The 15099-nt window shown below is 49.8% G+C and overlaps 2 protein-coding genes across 2 annotated transcripts; both read left to right on the top strand.

The window, feature by feature from the left end:
- Window positions 1-9019: 9019 nt before the first annotated feature.
- tagln3b (transgelin 3b) lies at window positions 9020-11283 on the top strand (the record flags this gene model as incomplete). Its single annotated transcript, XM_084475159.1, has 4 exons — window positions 9020-9251; window positions 9654-9828; window positions 10790-10892; window positions 11142-11283. Exons 1-4 carry the CDS (start codon window positions 9072-9074, stop codon window positions 11281-11283), a joined length of 600 nt encoding a protein of 199 aa, XP_084331285.1. The 5' UTR covers window positions 9020-9071.
- A 2167-nt stretch (window positions 11284-13450) lies between these two features.
- Window positions 13451-15045, top strand: c1qtnf9 (C1q and TNF related 9; the record flags this gene model as incomplete). Its single annotated transcript, XM_084475046.1, has 3 exons — window positions 13451-13631; window positions 13786-13848; window positions 14276-15045. The coding sequence occupies 3 exons, from the start codon at window positions 13451-13453 to the stop codon at window positions 15043-15045; spliced, it is 1014 nt and encodes a 337-aa protein (XP_084331172.1).
- Window positions 15046-15099: the final 54 nt, after the last annotated feature.

The raw sequence follows: 15099 nt of genomic DNA, 5'->3' as shown, positions 1-15099 counted from the left end.
TTCAGCTTCTCTTCTTCTAACCACAGTCTCCATAGCAACTATAGGTGTAACTACATACAGGCCTAACATGAGAGCTTTACTTTGAGAAGTGTGCCTCCTCATCCAGTTTTCCCATCAGGGTGTTGTATACATTAAGCCTGACATCGCCAGACCAATTGCAATGTGTATCAGTCTGGAACCTTCAATTAATTGATACCCGAGGGACGTTATCAGCTGGCACAGACCAACCTCTGGAAGCACTTGGATCAACTGAAAACAATCAGAGCAATGGAACGTGGGTCACATTAGCGTCAGCCATCTTGGTTGTTTACGGTGCTTCCATCGGGCTCTGTGCAGTCATGGTATCAAACCCGCCCCGAATGAGAAACTGTTCTAATTGGACCGACCCGGGCCATGTCTGTTGGAAAGCTATCTGAAAGGAAGGAGGCCAGATGCATATGTAAGCAAGTAAAACCTGAGCTTGCAGATTTGTCCGGGTCCATGCTAATGGACAGTAGCGACAGGGAAAACGGTCATAGAATAAAATGTATTGGTGAAAGACCTAAGAACCCATCTTTGCATCGGTGGTCTACAGATCTTTCTGTTGAAGACAGAAATGGGGGGGGAGGGGTCTGAGATCAATGGAGCGCAACCAGGCTGTAAACTCAGTCATGCGTGGTTACTGCAGCTGTGGCCTTTGGCTGGTGTATCAAAGTACCGGCAATCAACCCCTGGATCGAAAACTGAGAAACGAGAGGTTCATTAACGTGTAGGCTACATCCATCGGAGTGTATAATGTGGAACTGGATAATGCAGAATCAATGAGTATGGGTATGCGACCAGTATGAAATATGTAAGGGATAATGTATAGAACGCCGGTCATTATCGGGAAATAAGCCCAGACAGGGCAAACCGGACGCAAATCTTTTTTTCGTGCAGGTCACACAATTACACAGAGGGAACAAGGTATGGAAAGCAGCGAGAAATGTAACGCAACTATTGTACACTGCAGTGGAGTAACATTGACAACAACCTCTAACAATTAGGCTCCAAGTTTTCCGAACCAGCAAATAGGCTTATAACTGCAGTACAATTAACAAAACAGTTAACACAGAGTCCATTGAGGCTCCCTGAGGTGACGAGAGATGTGTTGGTCCTAACTTACATCCTGCCTGCTTAACATAAACTATTTAATGAAACTATTATGTCCAAATTATTACCAAAGTAAAGGCATGATGGTCATTTTTAGTAGGCTACCACAGATGAATGAAGCAGCAGTCAGTCAATGGTAGAAAATACATCACTGTTTACTTCTGTTGGTGGTAGACTAGCCGACTGCCTGCCCTGTGCCATAACCAATCGGAGGAGAGCCCTTCCAACCAATCAGAGGCTAAAAAGGCGGTACTTGCCCCTACTATCCTACGAAAAAAAGATTTGCGAACCGGACGCAATATATATTTTCGTAGGATAAGTTTGGGATTCTCGCCTCTGATTGGTTAGAAGGCTCTCCTTTCGATCGTGTTTCGATTAGTCCTAGCTGTTTACGGGAGTTTATGGTTAGGGTTAGGGTTAACCCTTACCCAAACCCTAACCCTAACCATAACCAATCGGAGGAGAGGCATTCTAACAAATCAGAGGCGAGAATCCCAGACTTACCTACTAAATAAGAACAAGATTCCATTTGTTCATCCGCTTTTAATGAAGTGACGGGATGTTAACAATAAACAAACAAGTACTTAACGGACCGAACTGCGTGTGTGTGTTTACATTCCGAACAACTGCTTCCTGTTCCGTTAATGCGCATGCTGTACGGGATGCCATATGGGACAGTCTATCATGCAGCAACATATAGTAAGCAGTAAGGGGCGCTATATAACAATATTCTCTATCTCCCCCCGAGTCTTTAATGTGCCAACAGGTAAAGGCTGAGAAAAATAAAACAAATGGACCAACAAATGTCCATAAACCCCACATCCAGAAACTGATGTCCAACGTCCAAACACAAACGTCCACATAACCCACCCTATGACTACCCCACAGAATAGTCATCGTGCCAAGCAGGCACACTGGCTGTCCTGGTGGATCGGCGCAGACCCGTCCCCGGCGCAGGGTGCGACATGTCCGGCCCCGGCGGGGGAGCGGCCCCCGGGTCCATAGGGGCAGGTGGCGACGCCCAAAGCATAGCGCGCCGTGGCGTGCCCCGTCCTGGGGCTGCTGGTGTGGCCAAAGTGGGCGGCGCTCCATGCCGAGGCGGGCTCACCGGTATCAGTACCGGCGGCGGTGGGGATACAGTCTGTGCCACGGGCAACCCAGGGTCGCAGTTGAGGTCAGGCAGGCGCGGTGACATGATGGGCGCCGGTACAAGGATGCGGGTCACCAGGTCGTCAGAAATAGACCGGGGCGGCGGCAGGACGTTGTGAACAGGGCTGAACTTGCGCAGGAACCTTCTGTTCCGAAGCGTGATCCTGCCCGAGCCATCGATCTTGACCACATATTGGTCATGCTGGCGGACCTCCACGACACTGCCCGTCCTGTCCCATTTGTTGGGGTAGGGCCCCGTCTGGTTCTGAACGCGGACCATGTCCCCTACCACGAGCGGTGGGAGGCGTTTAGTGTGCTCCGCCCAGGTGTCAGCCGTGCGGATGTGGCGTTTGCGGAGGGCCTCCTCCCTCGCCATCAAAGTCTCACGCCAGGTCTCGTGTGGCCTGTACTTCCCGGGGACAATCGGGATGAAATCGCGTATCGGGCGGCCGAATACACACATCGCCGGGGAGATCTTAGTGTCAGGGTCAGGTGTGTTACGATACTGCAGTATCGCCCTCTGCACAGCGTCAGTGTCAAGGCCGCCCTTAGGACCGGTGTTGTCAGTGATAAGACGTTTCATTGTCTTCACGCCAATCTCAGCGCGGCAGTTGCTGTGGGGGAAGGCCACCGACGAGAGGCGGTGGTGTACGCCCCATCTATGCAGGAAAGACCTGGTTTCGGTGGAGGTGAACTCCGGTCCCCCATCCGATGTGAGCTCCTCCGGCGTCCCATACGTCACGAAGGCGCGACGTAAGTGATTTATGAGGCCGGCTGCACCACCTGTCGACCTCGAAATGATCGGCCAGTTAGAGTATCGGTCCACTGTCACAAGGTAGTGCACACCCCTGTGCGTGAAGAAGTCCGAACACACTGCCTGAAAGGGGTAAACGACCGGGATGGATGGGGTTGGCGGTGCACCAGGCTGTGAAGGTGCCATCCGGTGGCAGTGCTCGCAGTTCCTCCGAGTGGCGCTGATGTCGGCCGACATGCCCGGCCAGAACACCGATGATTCAGCACGAGCGGTCATCATCGACACTCCCTGGTGGGCAGCGTGTAGGGCGCTCAGCACTTCGCTGCGGAGTGAGGGTGGTATGACTACTCTGTCCTTGTACAGGACCACCCCGTCTGTCGCTGTGATGTACTCGCGGTACTGGTGAAAGTCACGGATTGTCTCTGGCATCTCGGACTTCGAGTCGGGGATGCCGTCTGTCGCCATCTCCTCCAGCGTGCACATATCGCCATCGCTGCTGGTGGCCTCCCTGACACGGTCCCACGTCACTGACCGCAACGACTCAAGGCCTGCGGCGCACCATGCCAGGTTGTCCCCCTCGGCGTCGTCACCATCCTCCGGCTCAGCTTGGCGAAGGAGAGACAAGACGTCGATGTGTGTGCTAGGTGGGGGGTGGGTCACTACGGCAACCTTGTCGTCCGGAAGGTCCATGAGTGGTGGCCGTGTGGTGCCGACCGGCCTACGTGACATGGCATCCGCCGCCTTGTTCCTCATGCCCGGGATATGAACGATGCGGAAGCGATAACGCAGGGTTTTCTCCTTGAGGTTCCTGAGGCGGGGGTTGGGTATGTCGTCCAGCGCCCTGTCCGCGAGGAGCTTCAGCAGCGGCTTGTGGTCCACCGCCACAATCAAGTCCTCACAGCCCAACACGAAGTAGCGTGCCTTGTCCAGGGCATCCACGACTGCGAGAGCCTCGCCCTCTATTGGTGCGTATCTGGACTCTGCAGCATGTGTGAATCTGCTGCCGACCAGGGTCACCTTCCAACCATCTGTGCAACAGAAGGGTCTGACTGGTGTGCATCGGCAGTGCTTCTGAAGCAACCAGAATCCAATGCCGTCCTTCGACCAGTCTGTAGCGAGGCATGTTGGCTTTGTCTTATCAAAGATGCGGACACCGCGCTCGATCTCCTGGACGATCACGTTCTTCGACTCACGAAATATGTCCTCCAACTCCGCGGTCCACTCGAAGCGCTCTCCACTCTTCAGGAGCCTCCGGAATGGCTGCATGCGCTCTGCCATACTGAAGGCATAGGCCACCTGGTTGACCAGCCCGAACCACGATCTGATGTCCGTGATGTTGCGCGGTTGTGGGAAGTCGTGGATCGCCTCCAGGAAGCGGCTGCATGGTCGCACATCAGTCATGGTGATCGTGAAGCCTGCGAAGTCCACTGTGGGTGCGCTGAAGATGAACTTCTCCGGGTTGAGGATGATTCCATTCCGGCCGCATATGTCGAGCCACTGGACCGCCTGGAAGTAGCTCTCCTCGATCGTGTCCGACCATAACAGCGTGCCGTCCACACACTTGGTTTTGTTGCCAATGTCTGAAACGACCTCATCGTACCGTCGTGAGTAACCGTCCCCCGACGCCACGTACCCCTGGGGGGCGGATAGGTATCGGTAGCGCCCCCATGGGGTGATGAAGGTCGTCTTGTGGCGATCGTCCTCGTGTAGTGGTACACTGTGGTAACCGTTCCAGGCATCGAAAACAGTCTTGCGCTTACCATTAGGTACGCGCCTTGCCTGGTGGAACGGGGATTGGGTGTGGTGGGTCTCGCGGAGTGCATGCTTGTTCAGGGCCTGAAAGTCAATGGTGCGTCGCGGCTTGCCGCTCTTCTTTGCGCAGATCACCATGCGGTGACACCATGTCACCGGTGTACCGATGGGTACCTCCTCCAACACACCGAGGCGAACGTCCTGGTCGAGGCCTGCCTTAACCTCGTCTTGCCAGTGGATGGCCACAGGGATGGGGGTGTGACAGGCCACTGGCGTTGCATCCTCGCCAAGCATAAGGCGGAGCGGTGGGCCGGTCATTCTCGGTAGGGGCTGGTGGGGGCACGTATTGAATGTGCTCTGAGCGTACAGTTCAAGTAAGTGTCTTTGTAATGCCTCCCTGTTAGCCTCGGTTGCCGGCATGGGGAGTGTGGTTGGCCTGGTCGGTGGCTCAGAGCGCCGTGGGCAGTCACACACTTCTGAGGTCGCCAGATTCACCTCCCCGAGTGTTGGGAACTTGTCAGAGATCATGCCCAGGTCCACGCAGGCTGCGCGGGAGAGGAATATGCGGTCTGAAGTGTCCGTCACGTATGCAATTTGGCGCGTCTCCAATCTTCGAGCGTCGCCACTGTTACCGGCAAATCTGACCACTGCGGCCCGAGGATTCGAATCCCCTTGTTGTTAGCCGCTTTCATGGTCATGGATACGGGGATGAGGTCCTCCGTACTCAGGCCCATTTGTCGGGCGACTTTGATGCCAATCAGGCAGCTCTGGCATCCCGTGTCGGCCATAGCAGGCCGGGTTACTGCGCGGGTACGTTTCCGGAGGTCAAAACCCAGTGCCTCGTAATCCTCACGCTCGTTGGTGAGAGTGAGGTTGACGTACGGCTGTGGGCTGGATGCACGTTTCTCCCATTTGTCGCACATATCATCGTAGAGGTGGTGAGCGAGGGGGAGTGTGCGTAGCTCGCCATCTGCGCTGGACACAGTGACAGTACATAGTTCGACGAAGGCTGCCGTCTGCTCGTCACACATCTCGTCTGTCTCATTGGATGGGGGTCTAGTCAACCGGCCACCCAGGCAGGCCCTGTCGAGGTGATTCTGGCGGCCACACTTTCGACACTTCTTACCGTACCCGGGGCACTCAGCGCGTCTGGAGCGCCATTGGGGTGTCTTGCCATGGCCCACCTCGCCGCAGTAGATGCATACACCTTCGGGCTCGGCCTTTGGCTTCTCTGGCTTGGCTCCCCCTCTGGTGCGGGCATCCTGCTGTTTCCCCCTCCGATACGAACTGCTAATCGTGTCCGTGCTCTGGGGGTCGAGTAGGCGTGAAGCTGAGCGTTTTCCGGACTCCTTGGCCTCGATGTACTCTATCATGTCCTTTAATGGCATGTCCTGGTTCTTTTCGCCGAGCAGGTCAAGTTGTATTTCTGAGTCTGCGATCCCGCGGGCAATCACATTGCGTAGAATCTCTTCGGTGAAGTCGTTGACCTGGTCGCACCCTGTCTTAGTGCATTTCATCTCGTACTTGCATGTGTCTGCCTGCCCCTTGATGCGGGCGTGGAACGACCGGATGGGCTCCTCGTGGCCCTGTCGCATGTTGGATAGGGCCACCCGAGCCACCATAGTGTTCTCCGCACGGACGGCGAGTGTCTTCATGGCGGCGAGGACATCCTTTTCATCGCTGTCTGCGAGGCTCCTGCCCGCCGCGCGGGTGAGGTCTTTCCGCAGATCCTCCTCGCAGCACTCCAGTAGCTGTGCGACTATGTCAGGTCCGGCAAGCTTGGTGCCCGTCTTGTATTCACCCCAGCGGGTTATGAAGTATGACCAGGCCTCGCCTGTCCCAGCCAGTGCTATGGAGGGACGCTTGAGTTTCTCCATTTTGGCGTTTGCCCCCGGTGCCCTGGGGGCTGCAGCATGTACAGTAGCGTGTATACCCAACATGGCCGCCACTACTACCGCCTCAGCATGCTCGGCTACATAGTCACAACCCTCAATCGGGCATTCTGCATTCACAAGCGCCATTGGGAAAGTTATTCCGTAGGAAAATATTCCTTAATCTTGCAAGTTAAGAAGTTAAGTTGGTATTCCATAGGATTATTCCACAAAAGCAAGTAAGTCCATACCAATTGTTCTAGGTGTACGGTGTTCTGGGAGGATCGAAAGGGTGCAGTGCTGCGACGTCTTCGTGGTCTGTTCGAGCACCTAACGTTAAGTCCTCCTCTGCACTGATAACCTCTACTTGGTTGCGTCAAGTTGTTTGTTTATAAATAAGAACAAGATTCCATTTGTTCATCCGCTTTTAATGAAGTGACGGGATGTTAACAATAAACAAACAAGTACTTAACGGACCGAACTGCGTGTGTGTGTTTACATTCCGAACAACTGCTTCCTGTTCCGTTAATGCGTCTATCATGCAGCAACATATAGTAAGCAGTAAGGGGCGCTATATAACAATATTCTCTACCTACGAAAAAAATGGCCCTGAAGTGGCTTATTTTAGATAATGACCGTTTTATACATTATCCCGTTTATTACACGGTTACTTGCCAAAACGAAAAAATAACTTCACACGGTGTGTCTTTTAACAATTACCATTCGTATTCGCTGGGGTTGATAAGTTACCGGACTACTACTACTAGGCCTACTATACGAAAGACGTGGGAAAAAAATCCACTTTCCTTGACAGCGGTCATTATATGCTTAGCAACGGTCATTATTGAAAAATAATTCACCACCGGAAGTCGGGAAGGCCCATGCAAGTTAATGGAGCGTTCCACAGCATTGAGAAGAGCCGTGTAATAAAAATATAGCCTATAATTGACAATAGTGTGTATATATGGGGATGTTTTGTATTATTCTTTGTCCGATGGGAATTAGCTCATGGGCGGTAAGTGGTCGCTGTTTGTGTTTGTTCAGAGAAGCCAACTGAGTACAGAGCGCTCTCCCCTCCGGTCGTCTTGGGCTGGCCTACATGCTGTCCACGTTACAGAATCGGTCCTGGAACATTCAGCCTGCCCAAACCACTAATTCAGCCAAAGAGAAAGTGCTATGCGTTTCATTAGGATTGAAAGTCAGTAAAACACAATAGGCCTCTCTGTGCAACCTCTCGCATTCCTCGCATTCCTAACCCTCGTCTATAATTAATAACAAATGACATGTGTTTGTGGATTTTATTTTTGTGGATGTTTTATCCGCTAAACAAGTAAAAGAAGGGACGACTACTTGTTTATTTAAATCATATGGTGTAGGGTGCAGTTCTCTAGAATGTGTGTTTTCGCGCGCGCGCGCGCGCGTGTGTGTGTGTGCGCGCGCGCGCGCGTAAATGTTGTTATCTGGCCGTGTGTGTTTGGAATTTCTTATTCTGCGCTAACGACTTGGCCCGGCCGATGCCTCGCTCCCCTCCAGCCCCCTCTATATATTCCGTATAAAACGGGTGGCGCGCCACTCCCGGACGCGCACTGTGAGGAGAGCTGGCTTTGCCCGACACACGCACGTACGCCCCCTCCCCTGCGCTGCATGGATGCTTCATCAGCTCAGCATCCTCTACCCTGCGCGAGTCAGCGGGATTACCACAGGACCACCAGACGGGAGGACGCTGCGTCTAATTAGCCCAGTAAGTACACTCGTACGACCAATGACATGACCGGCGCCCGATTCACCCATTGCATTTACTTTTTCATTCGGCATTTCAGTTTTAAGCCTTTCATGCAAGCAGAAATCCACGGAATTTCTTAAAATGGTTAGTTAATGTATTACAATGTGATCAAATCTAAGAGAGTTGCGATTTTAGGTGTCCAAGTTTAGGTTTATACCAAATGTGCCTTGAATGTGTTATGCAATACGCGTACGCAGGAAGCCTAGCCGAGCCTACTCGAGCGTTGCTATAGTAATTAAAGTGATTGTCCTCTGCGGGACAGCGGCCGAGGACCACACCCATCTCGGTCAGAACGCAGTACTCCGGGACGTGTCTGTACCACAGCTTAAGCCTTAAAGGGACAGGTGCTGAGAGGCGAGACTGAGACAATATAACACTTTATTTACGCAAAAAAGTTCATTCCATCATCATTTAATTTCCGTCAACACTAAATTTTAATTTGAAGCAATCATATGCAGATATATTTATTATTGATCAGCTCAAAATCCTCTCCATGATAATTTAATGTGGATTTGGATGGAGTAAATAATTATTATTTCTATGTTTGTTACAATATTACCTCTTTTTTTCTCCTGCAAGGCGACTCAAGAACCCCAGATTTACGGATAAGGAGTGAGAGAGAGCAGTTGCCATGGCAAACAGAGGACCCACCTATGGACTGAGCAGGGAGGTCCAGGAGAAGATCGACCAGAAGTACGACCCCGACCTGGAGCAGCGCCTGGTGGACTGGATCGTGGCCCAGTGCGGGGGCAACCTGGAGAGGCCGCAGGCGGGGAAACACAACTTCCAGGCCTGGCTGATGGACGGAACAGTGAGTGCCTGCTTCTGAAAATAGACCGCTAAATTATTACTGCAGGCCAATCGTCGGGTATGAAGTCATCGTGTTTCCAAAAGCAAGGATTTCAACCCACCATGTGTCGTTTGGATCTCGGTCACAGTCCGAACCGTCTTTTAGATAGTCAAATACAGTTTTTTTTGTTAGAATGGCACATTGTAGTTATCTAGATATCATAATTCATTTTGAACCCTAAATAGATGGGTTTGACCGTTGGTGAAGTGCTCAATGCAGAACGCTGGGCTGGTACTCACCCTATTCATTTTGGTATGGTGTGCAGAACTCTGTCCTGAAACAATCAATGGTGGTTTGGATACCTTAAGCATCAGCTGTCTACATTCTGCTAACAGACACGTCCTTATCTCTGTCTGGTGACAGATCCTCTGCAGGCTGATAAACAGCCTCTACCCCAGGGGAAAAGAGCCCATTAAGAAGATTCTAGAAACACAGATGGCCTTTAAACAGATGGAGAAGATTTCAAATTTTCTACAAGCCACGGAGGCCTATGGGGTCATCACTACCGACATCTTTCAGACCGTGGATCTGTGGGAAGGTAAGGCAAGGGTTTCACTTTAATCCACTGTGTGTGCCTGTGCCTTTGTGTGTGTTTGTGTGTGAGTGTGTGCGTGTCTGCGTGTGTGTGTGTGTGTGTGTGTGTGTGTGTGTGTGTGTCTGAGCCTTATTGTGTGTGTGTGTGTGTGTGTGTGTGTGTGTGTGTGTGTGTGTGTGTGTGTGTGTGTGTGTGTGTGTGTGTGTGTGTGTGTGTGTGTGTGTGTGTGTGTGTGTGTGTGTGTGTGTGTGTGTGTGCCTGGGCCTTTGTGTGTGTGTGTGTGTGTGTGTGTGTGTATGCCTTTGTGTGTGTGTGTGTGTGTGTGTGTGTGTGTGTGTGTCTGTGTGTGTGTGTGTGTGTGTGTGTGTGTGCGTGTGTGTGTGTGTAACAAGTGCAAACAACAAAGATATACAAACACTCAGCAGTTAAAATGGACTGGTTCAATTGTGCACAAAATAACAATACTACTTTCAGTAATATGCCAAATACCCCTGATATTACCATTCTAGATGTCTCCAATAAGAATGTGACTATTGTGGAATTAGCATGTTGTTTTGATTTATATATGGACATTTGTTTCAACACTAAGTTTTTAAAATATCAACCACTGGCTAACAGTATCACAAATCTAGGTTTTAATTGCACATTAATTGTTCTTATTTTTGAAAGTCTAGGACATGTTCACAAGCTTGTATTGCGTAGGCTACAACACTGTGGACTGAACAAACCAAATGCAAAAAGACTTGCAAAGTACTGCTCCATCTCTGCCACAATAGGCAGTTTAGCAATCTGGAGAAGAAGATGCAATGTGTATCCATGATCAAAATAGTTGTATTAGCATAAGGCATTCTCTGTTTAGTCAAGCCTGCTTAGTCCTGCAATGCTTCCATTAATGTTTGGATCATTTGTACCTTCCCACTTGTTACAATCCAAATAAAAGTATTAAACTGTGTGTGTGGTACAGGTAAGGACCTGGCAGCGGTCCAGAGGACCCTCATGGCGCTGGGCAGCGTGGCGGTCACTAAAGACGATGGCCACTACAGAGGAGACCGCGACTGGTTCCACAGGTACAGAGAACCACATCAAGTCAAGAAGAAAGAGAGTTAAACAGTGTCTCCATGATTGTATAATAACTGTTGTGCTGATTCAGCTAGCCTTTTTTACAGAGTGAAGAAAGTTGTTTAGATGCATGTCAAGTACAATATATGCCAGAAGGTGCATACAAGCAAACTGGTGTTTGAATCAAACAGAGTTGATCAGAGCTTTCTTGTCCTCATGACCCCTGATCCCTCTGACCTCCACTCTGGTGTGCTCAGGAAGGCCCAGGGTTACCGGCGGGAGTTCACCGAGGAGCAGCTCCGTCAGGGTCAGAGTCTGATCGGACTGCAGATGGGCAGCAACCGCGGGGCGTCCCAGTCCGGCATGACGGGCTATGGCATGCACCGCCAGATCATGTAGTGCCTTACACACACACACACACACACACACACACACATCCTCTGGAAACCCTCAAAGGAAGACAGAGTCAAATACCTCTGCATATATCCGCTGTACCTCGCTTAGCCACCTCACACAGTCCCTCTGTCTTGCTAATGCTGTAGCTGTAGTCAACAGTGTCCCCTAAACTAGCCATAGTGATGAGTCCTGAAGCTGTGTCCCCTAAACTATAGCCATAGTGATGAGTCCTGAAGCTGTGTCCCCTAAACTATAGCCATAGTGATGAGTCCTGAAGCTGTGTCCCCTAAACTATAGCCATAGCGATGAGTCCTGAAGCTGAGTCCCTTAAGTCCTCATGGTCTGGGTTTGTTTGCCTTACCGCTGTTCTCTGTCAGAACTCCTGAATAATTGAATAATTGTTTGACGGTGGGCAAGAAAGTCATTCAGCTTTAATTTATAGTCCTGCCGAGAGAGGCCATGATTAGATTACCTCTGCCCAAATAAGTTTATTAAATCTTACTTTTTTTTAATATTAAAGCACTTATGCACCCACTGTAAAGCTAGTGTCATAGCTTGTCTTGTCTTGTTTTTGGTATTCACGTGTACAAATATTTATAAATATATTTTTATGTGCATCATCATTCACCATGGTCCATTTAAACGTTGAGTAGATTAAATCTAGCTGTAATATAAGTCACCATGAGCACCCATGGCTCTGCTCTCTTGTCTGAGAACGTGGCATAAGGTCTTCAGTGGGCCACTCACATCACGCTGTGCCTGGATGGTGGAACACGCAGACTGATGTTTCCCCCTCACTGTCAGAGACCCTAGGAGAGACCCTAGGAGAAACCACGATTTGACTCAGTTGTAAATGCAAAATGTAAATGTATTTTAGTTTATTTCGATTACATATCTGTCCATGTTGGGCACCGGCAGGTACAGGTGTGTGTGCTGTAGCAGCTTACTGTAGGACACTGATGTTTATATATATGTTTATATATATAAAAGCCTGTCTGGATGCAAGGCTTTGTCATGTTAAGTGGTGATTTTGAAATGTCTTGATAATTGGATGCTTGCGTATGACAATATGACAAATTACTGAAATAAATGATGAATGACGTGTAATCGTGTGTCGCTTTGTGAAGTACACCATAGGCTTTGCCCAAAGGAACTAAGGAATTGCCCTTGTTAAGAACCCTCCATTTTGCTTGCAATAATAAATGTTTTTCTCGCTCGCCAAAATCTACTCCTCAATAAACGAGAGACCAATAAAGCCCATCAGCTCTGATCATTGTTAACTCTATCTCAGATATATTTCAAAGAACCTCCCATTATTCTTCCTCAATTCAATAGTCGTGATTCAGATTTTCGATGGGTCCAAGTCTGAAAGAGCCTTTCTCCGTTTTAACCACTGAACGTTTATGTAATCTGCACCCAAGAAGCAGTGGCTTGGAGGAAGGTTTACAACTCCAACTAAAAAGGTCAAGGTTTACGGGCACTATGCACTTGATGGGGTCAAGTTTTAAGGTCTGTTGATGTTGTTTTAGAAATCCCATGGGAAAGGTTGGCCCATGACCCATTGTTCCTAGTTTTTAATTAACCAATCAGATGCCGCTGAATAAGTTGTGCTTCAAATTCATAAAATCACAAGTAAAGCATTAGAATGTCACAGCCAGCTCCATTCCAATCCAGTGCCATTATACTATTCTTATTGCTCTATTATAAAAATATCCAGCCATGTAGATTCAAACTGACAGACAATGTACGGTAATGTGTATAAAATGAAACATCTTGTCCAGGCTTACGAGAGTATGATATGGAAAAAATCTCAAGAGAGCATATTTGCGACCCCTTTTGATGGTTCAAGCCATGGCTAATTATTAGCTCCCCAGAGCATGTAGAACCTTCTGTGTTAAATGGACCATTCAAAAAGGGGCAAGCATAATCAGTAACCAAGAAAGACACAAGGTAGACCAATGGAATTAGAGCTTATGTTGAAGCACTGTAGCTTGTCCAAAGTTCTCGTTCGGTTAGCGTTTGATTTAGTCATTGAGTTGGTGGTCTTTTGTGTACACCACAACAGTGTGCCTGTCTTGACCACTGGTGTCCATATCTGGAGAGGTTGGGACCCCATAGGCTGTGTGGTGTTTCACTGTTTCCCTTCTTTTAGTCTGGCAGGGCTTTGGAAATGAGTGTGATGAGTGCATCCCGAAGAGTTTTCCTCCTCCTGCTGGCGGCCCAGTGTGTTGCGCAGGAGGACACCTGCACTAAAGGATGTGGGTACCCGGGGATACCAGGGGACCCCGGCCACAACGGAATGCCGGGCAGGGACGGTCGAGACGGACTGAGAGGAGACAAGGGGGACCGAGGTACATCTGGAGAAACATCTCGCTCCAAAGAGAAACACAGGACGTTATCTTCAAATTACACTGTAAAGCTTACCTTTCTTCCCTGATTTTAATGCATTTACTACACATGCATCACTGTTTGAAAAGCCTGAACCAAGCTTTTGGTTATTTCAAGGTGAGATTGGTGTCACTGGACAAGGTGGTAAAGATGGCAACAATGGAGAGAAAGGAGCGAGTGGTCGGTATTGCATCAAAACATCCTTATAGACAGTACTTAATTCATCTGTTCTGCTTAATGAGCCAGTGTATTCATTAAAGGTCCCATGACATGCCACCAGGTGTGGTGTGATTAGCCATTACAAGCCGTTTTGAAAATATGTCATCACAGGTGCACGTGTCCGCCTAGATGTGTGATGGATAGATGAGCAACGTTTGCTACAGTCCACTGGGTAGGCTGGTAGACTGATCTATCCAGCACACATCTAGGTGGACATGCCCACCTGTGATGTCATAAAAGACAGATTTTCAAAACGACTTGTGACGGCTAATCACACCACACCTGGTGGCATGTCATGGGACCTTTAACATCTATTGCCTGACCTTGTAAAAAGTCTGAATCATGAGAGGAACAGTAGGATAAAGTACATATATTTTATCATCCACAGGTGCAGTAGGACCATTGGGTCCCAAAGGAAAGAAGGGTGAAAATGGAGAAAGGGGGCCCCCTGGGAAGATGGGGCCTCAAGGCGTCCTTGGGCCCATAGGCCTGAAGGGGATCAAAGGAGACTTTGGCCCACCAGGACCTAGAGGACCCAAAGGGGAAATAGGGCCCCTGGGGCCAGAGGGGCCTCAGGGGGAAGTGGGTCCTCGAGGAGACAGGGGTATCCAGGGGGCCCTAGGACCACCTGGGAGACCAGGTCCTAAAGGAGATCTGGGTATTCCAGGTCACAAAGGCAACATTGGCTACAGGGGGGAGAGAGGTGGGCGGGGGGATGTGGGGGAGAGGGGCCAAAAGGGGGACACATTCATTATCCCCAAGAGCGCCTTCTCTGTGGGTCTCACAGAGCAAACCAAGCAGCCGCCCCCTGACGTGCCCATCCGGTTCAACAAGATAATATACAACCTACAGAATCACTATGACCCAGAGACTGGCCGGTTCACGTGCGCTGCGGCTGGGGCATACTACTTTAGCTATCACATTACCGTGTTCGCCCGAAACGTCAAGGTGGCTCTGGTGAAAAATGGGGTGAAATTCATCCACACCATTGACATCTACCAGAGCGGCGAGGACCAGGCAGCAGGGGGCGCCGTTCTCAACCTGGCAGTGGGCGACAAAGTGTGGCTCCAAGTGGTGGGAGGCGAGTTGTACAATGGCCTCTTCGCTGATGAAGATGATGACACAACCTTCTCCGGTTTCTTGATCTTCGGGGCTTAAATGTGGCCCCTTAATATAATGTATTAAATAGACTGTTATTAAGGTTAGTGATAT

The sequence above is a fragment of the Micromesistius poutassou genome (genome assembly GCF_964030765.1).
Source record: "Micromesistius poutassou genome assembly, chromosome: 11".
Classification (NCBI taxonomy): Eukaryota; Metazoa; Chordata; class Actinopteri; order Gadiformes; family Gadidae; genus Micromesistius; species Micromesistius poutassou.
Note: the sequence above shows the minus strand (reverse complement) of the source record. Positions and strands in the feature narration are given on the sequence as shown.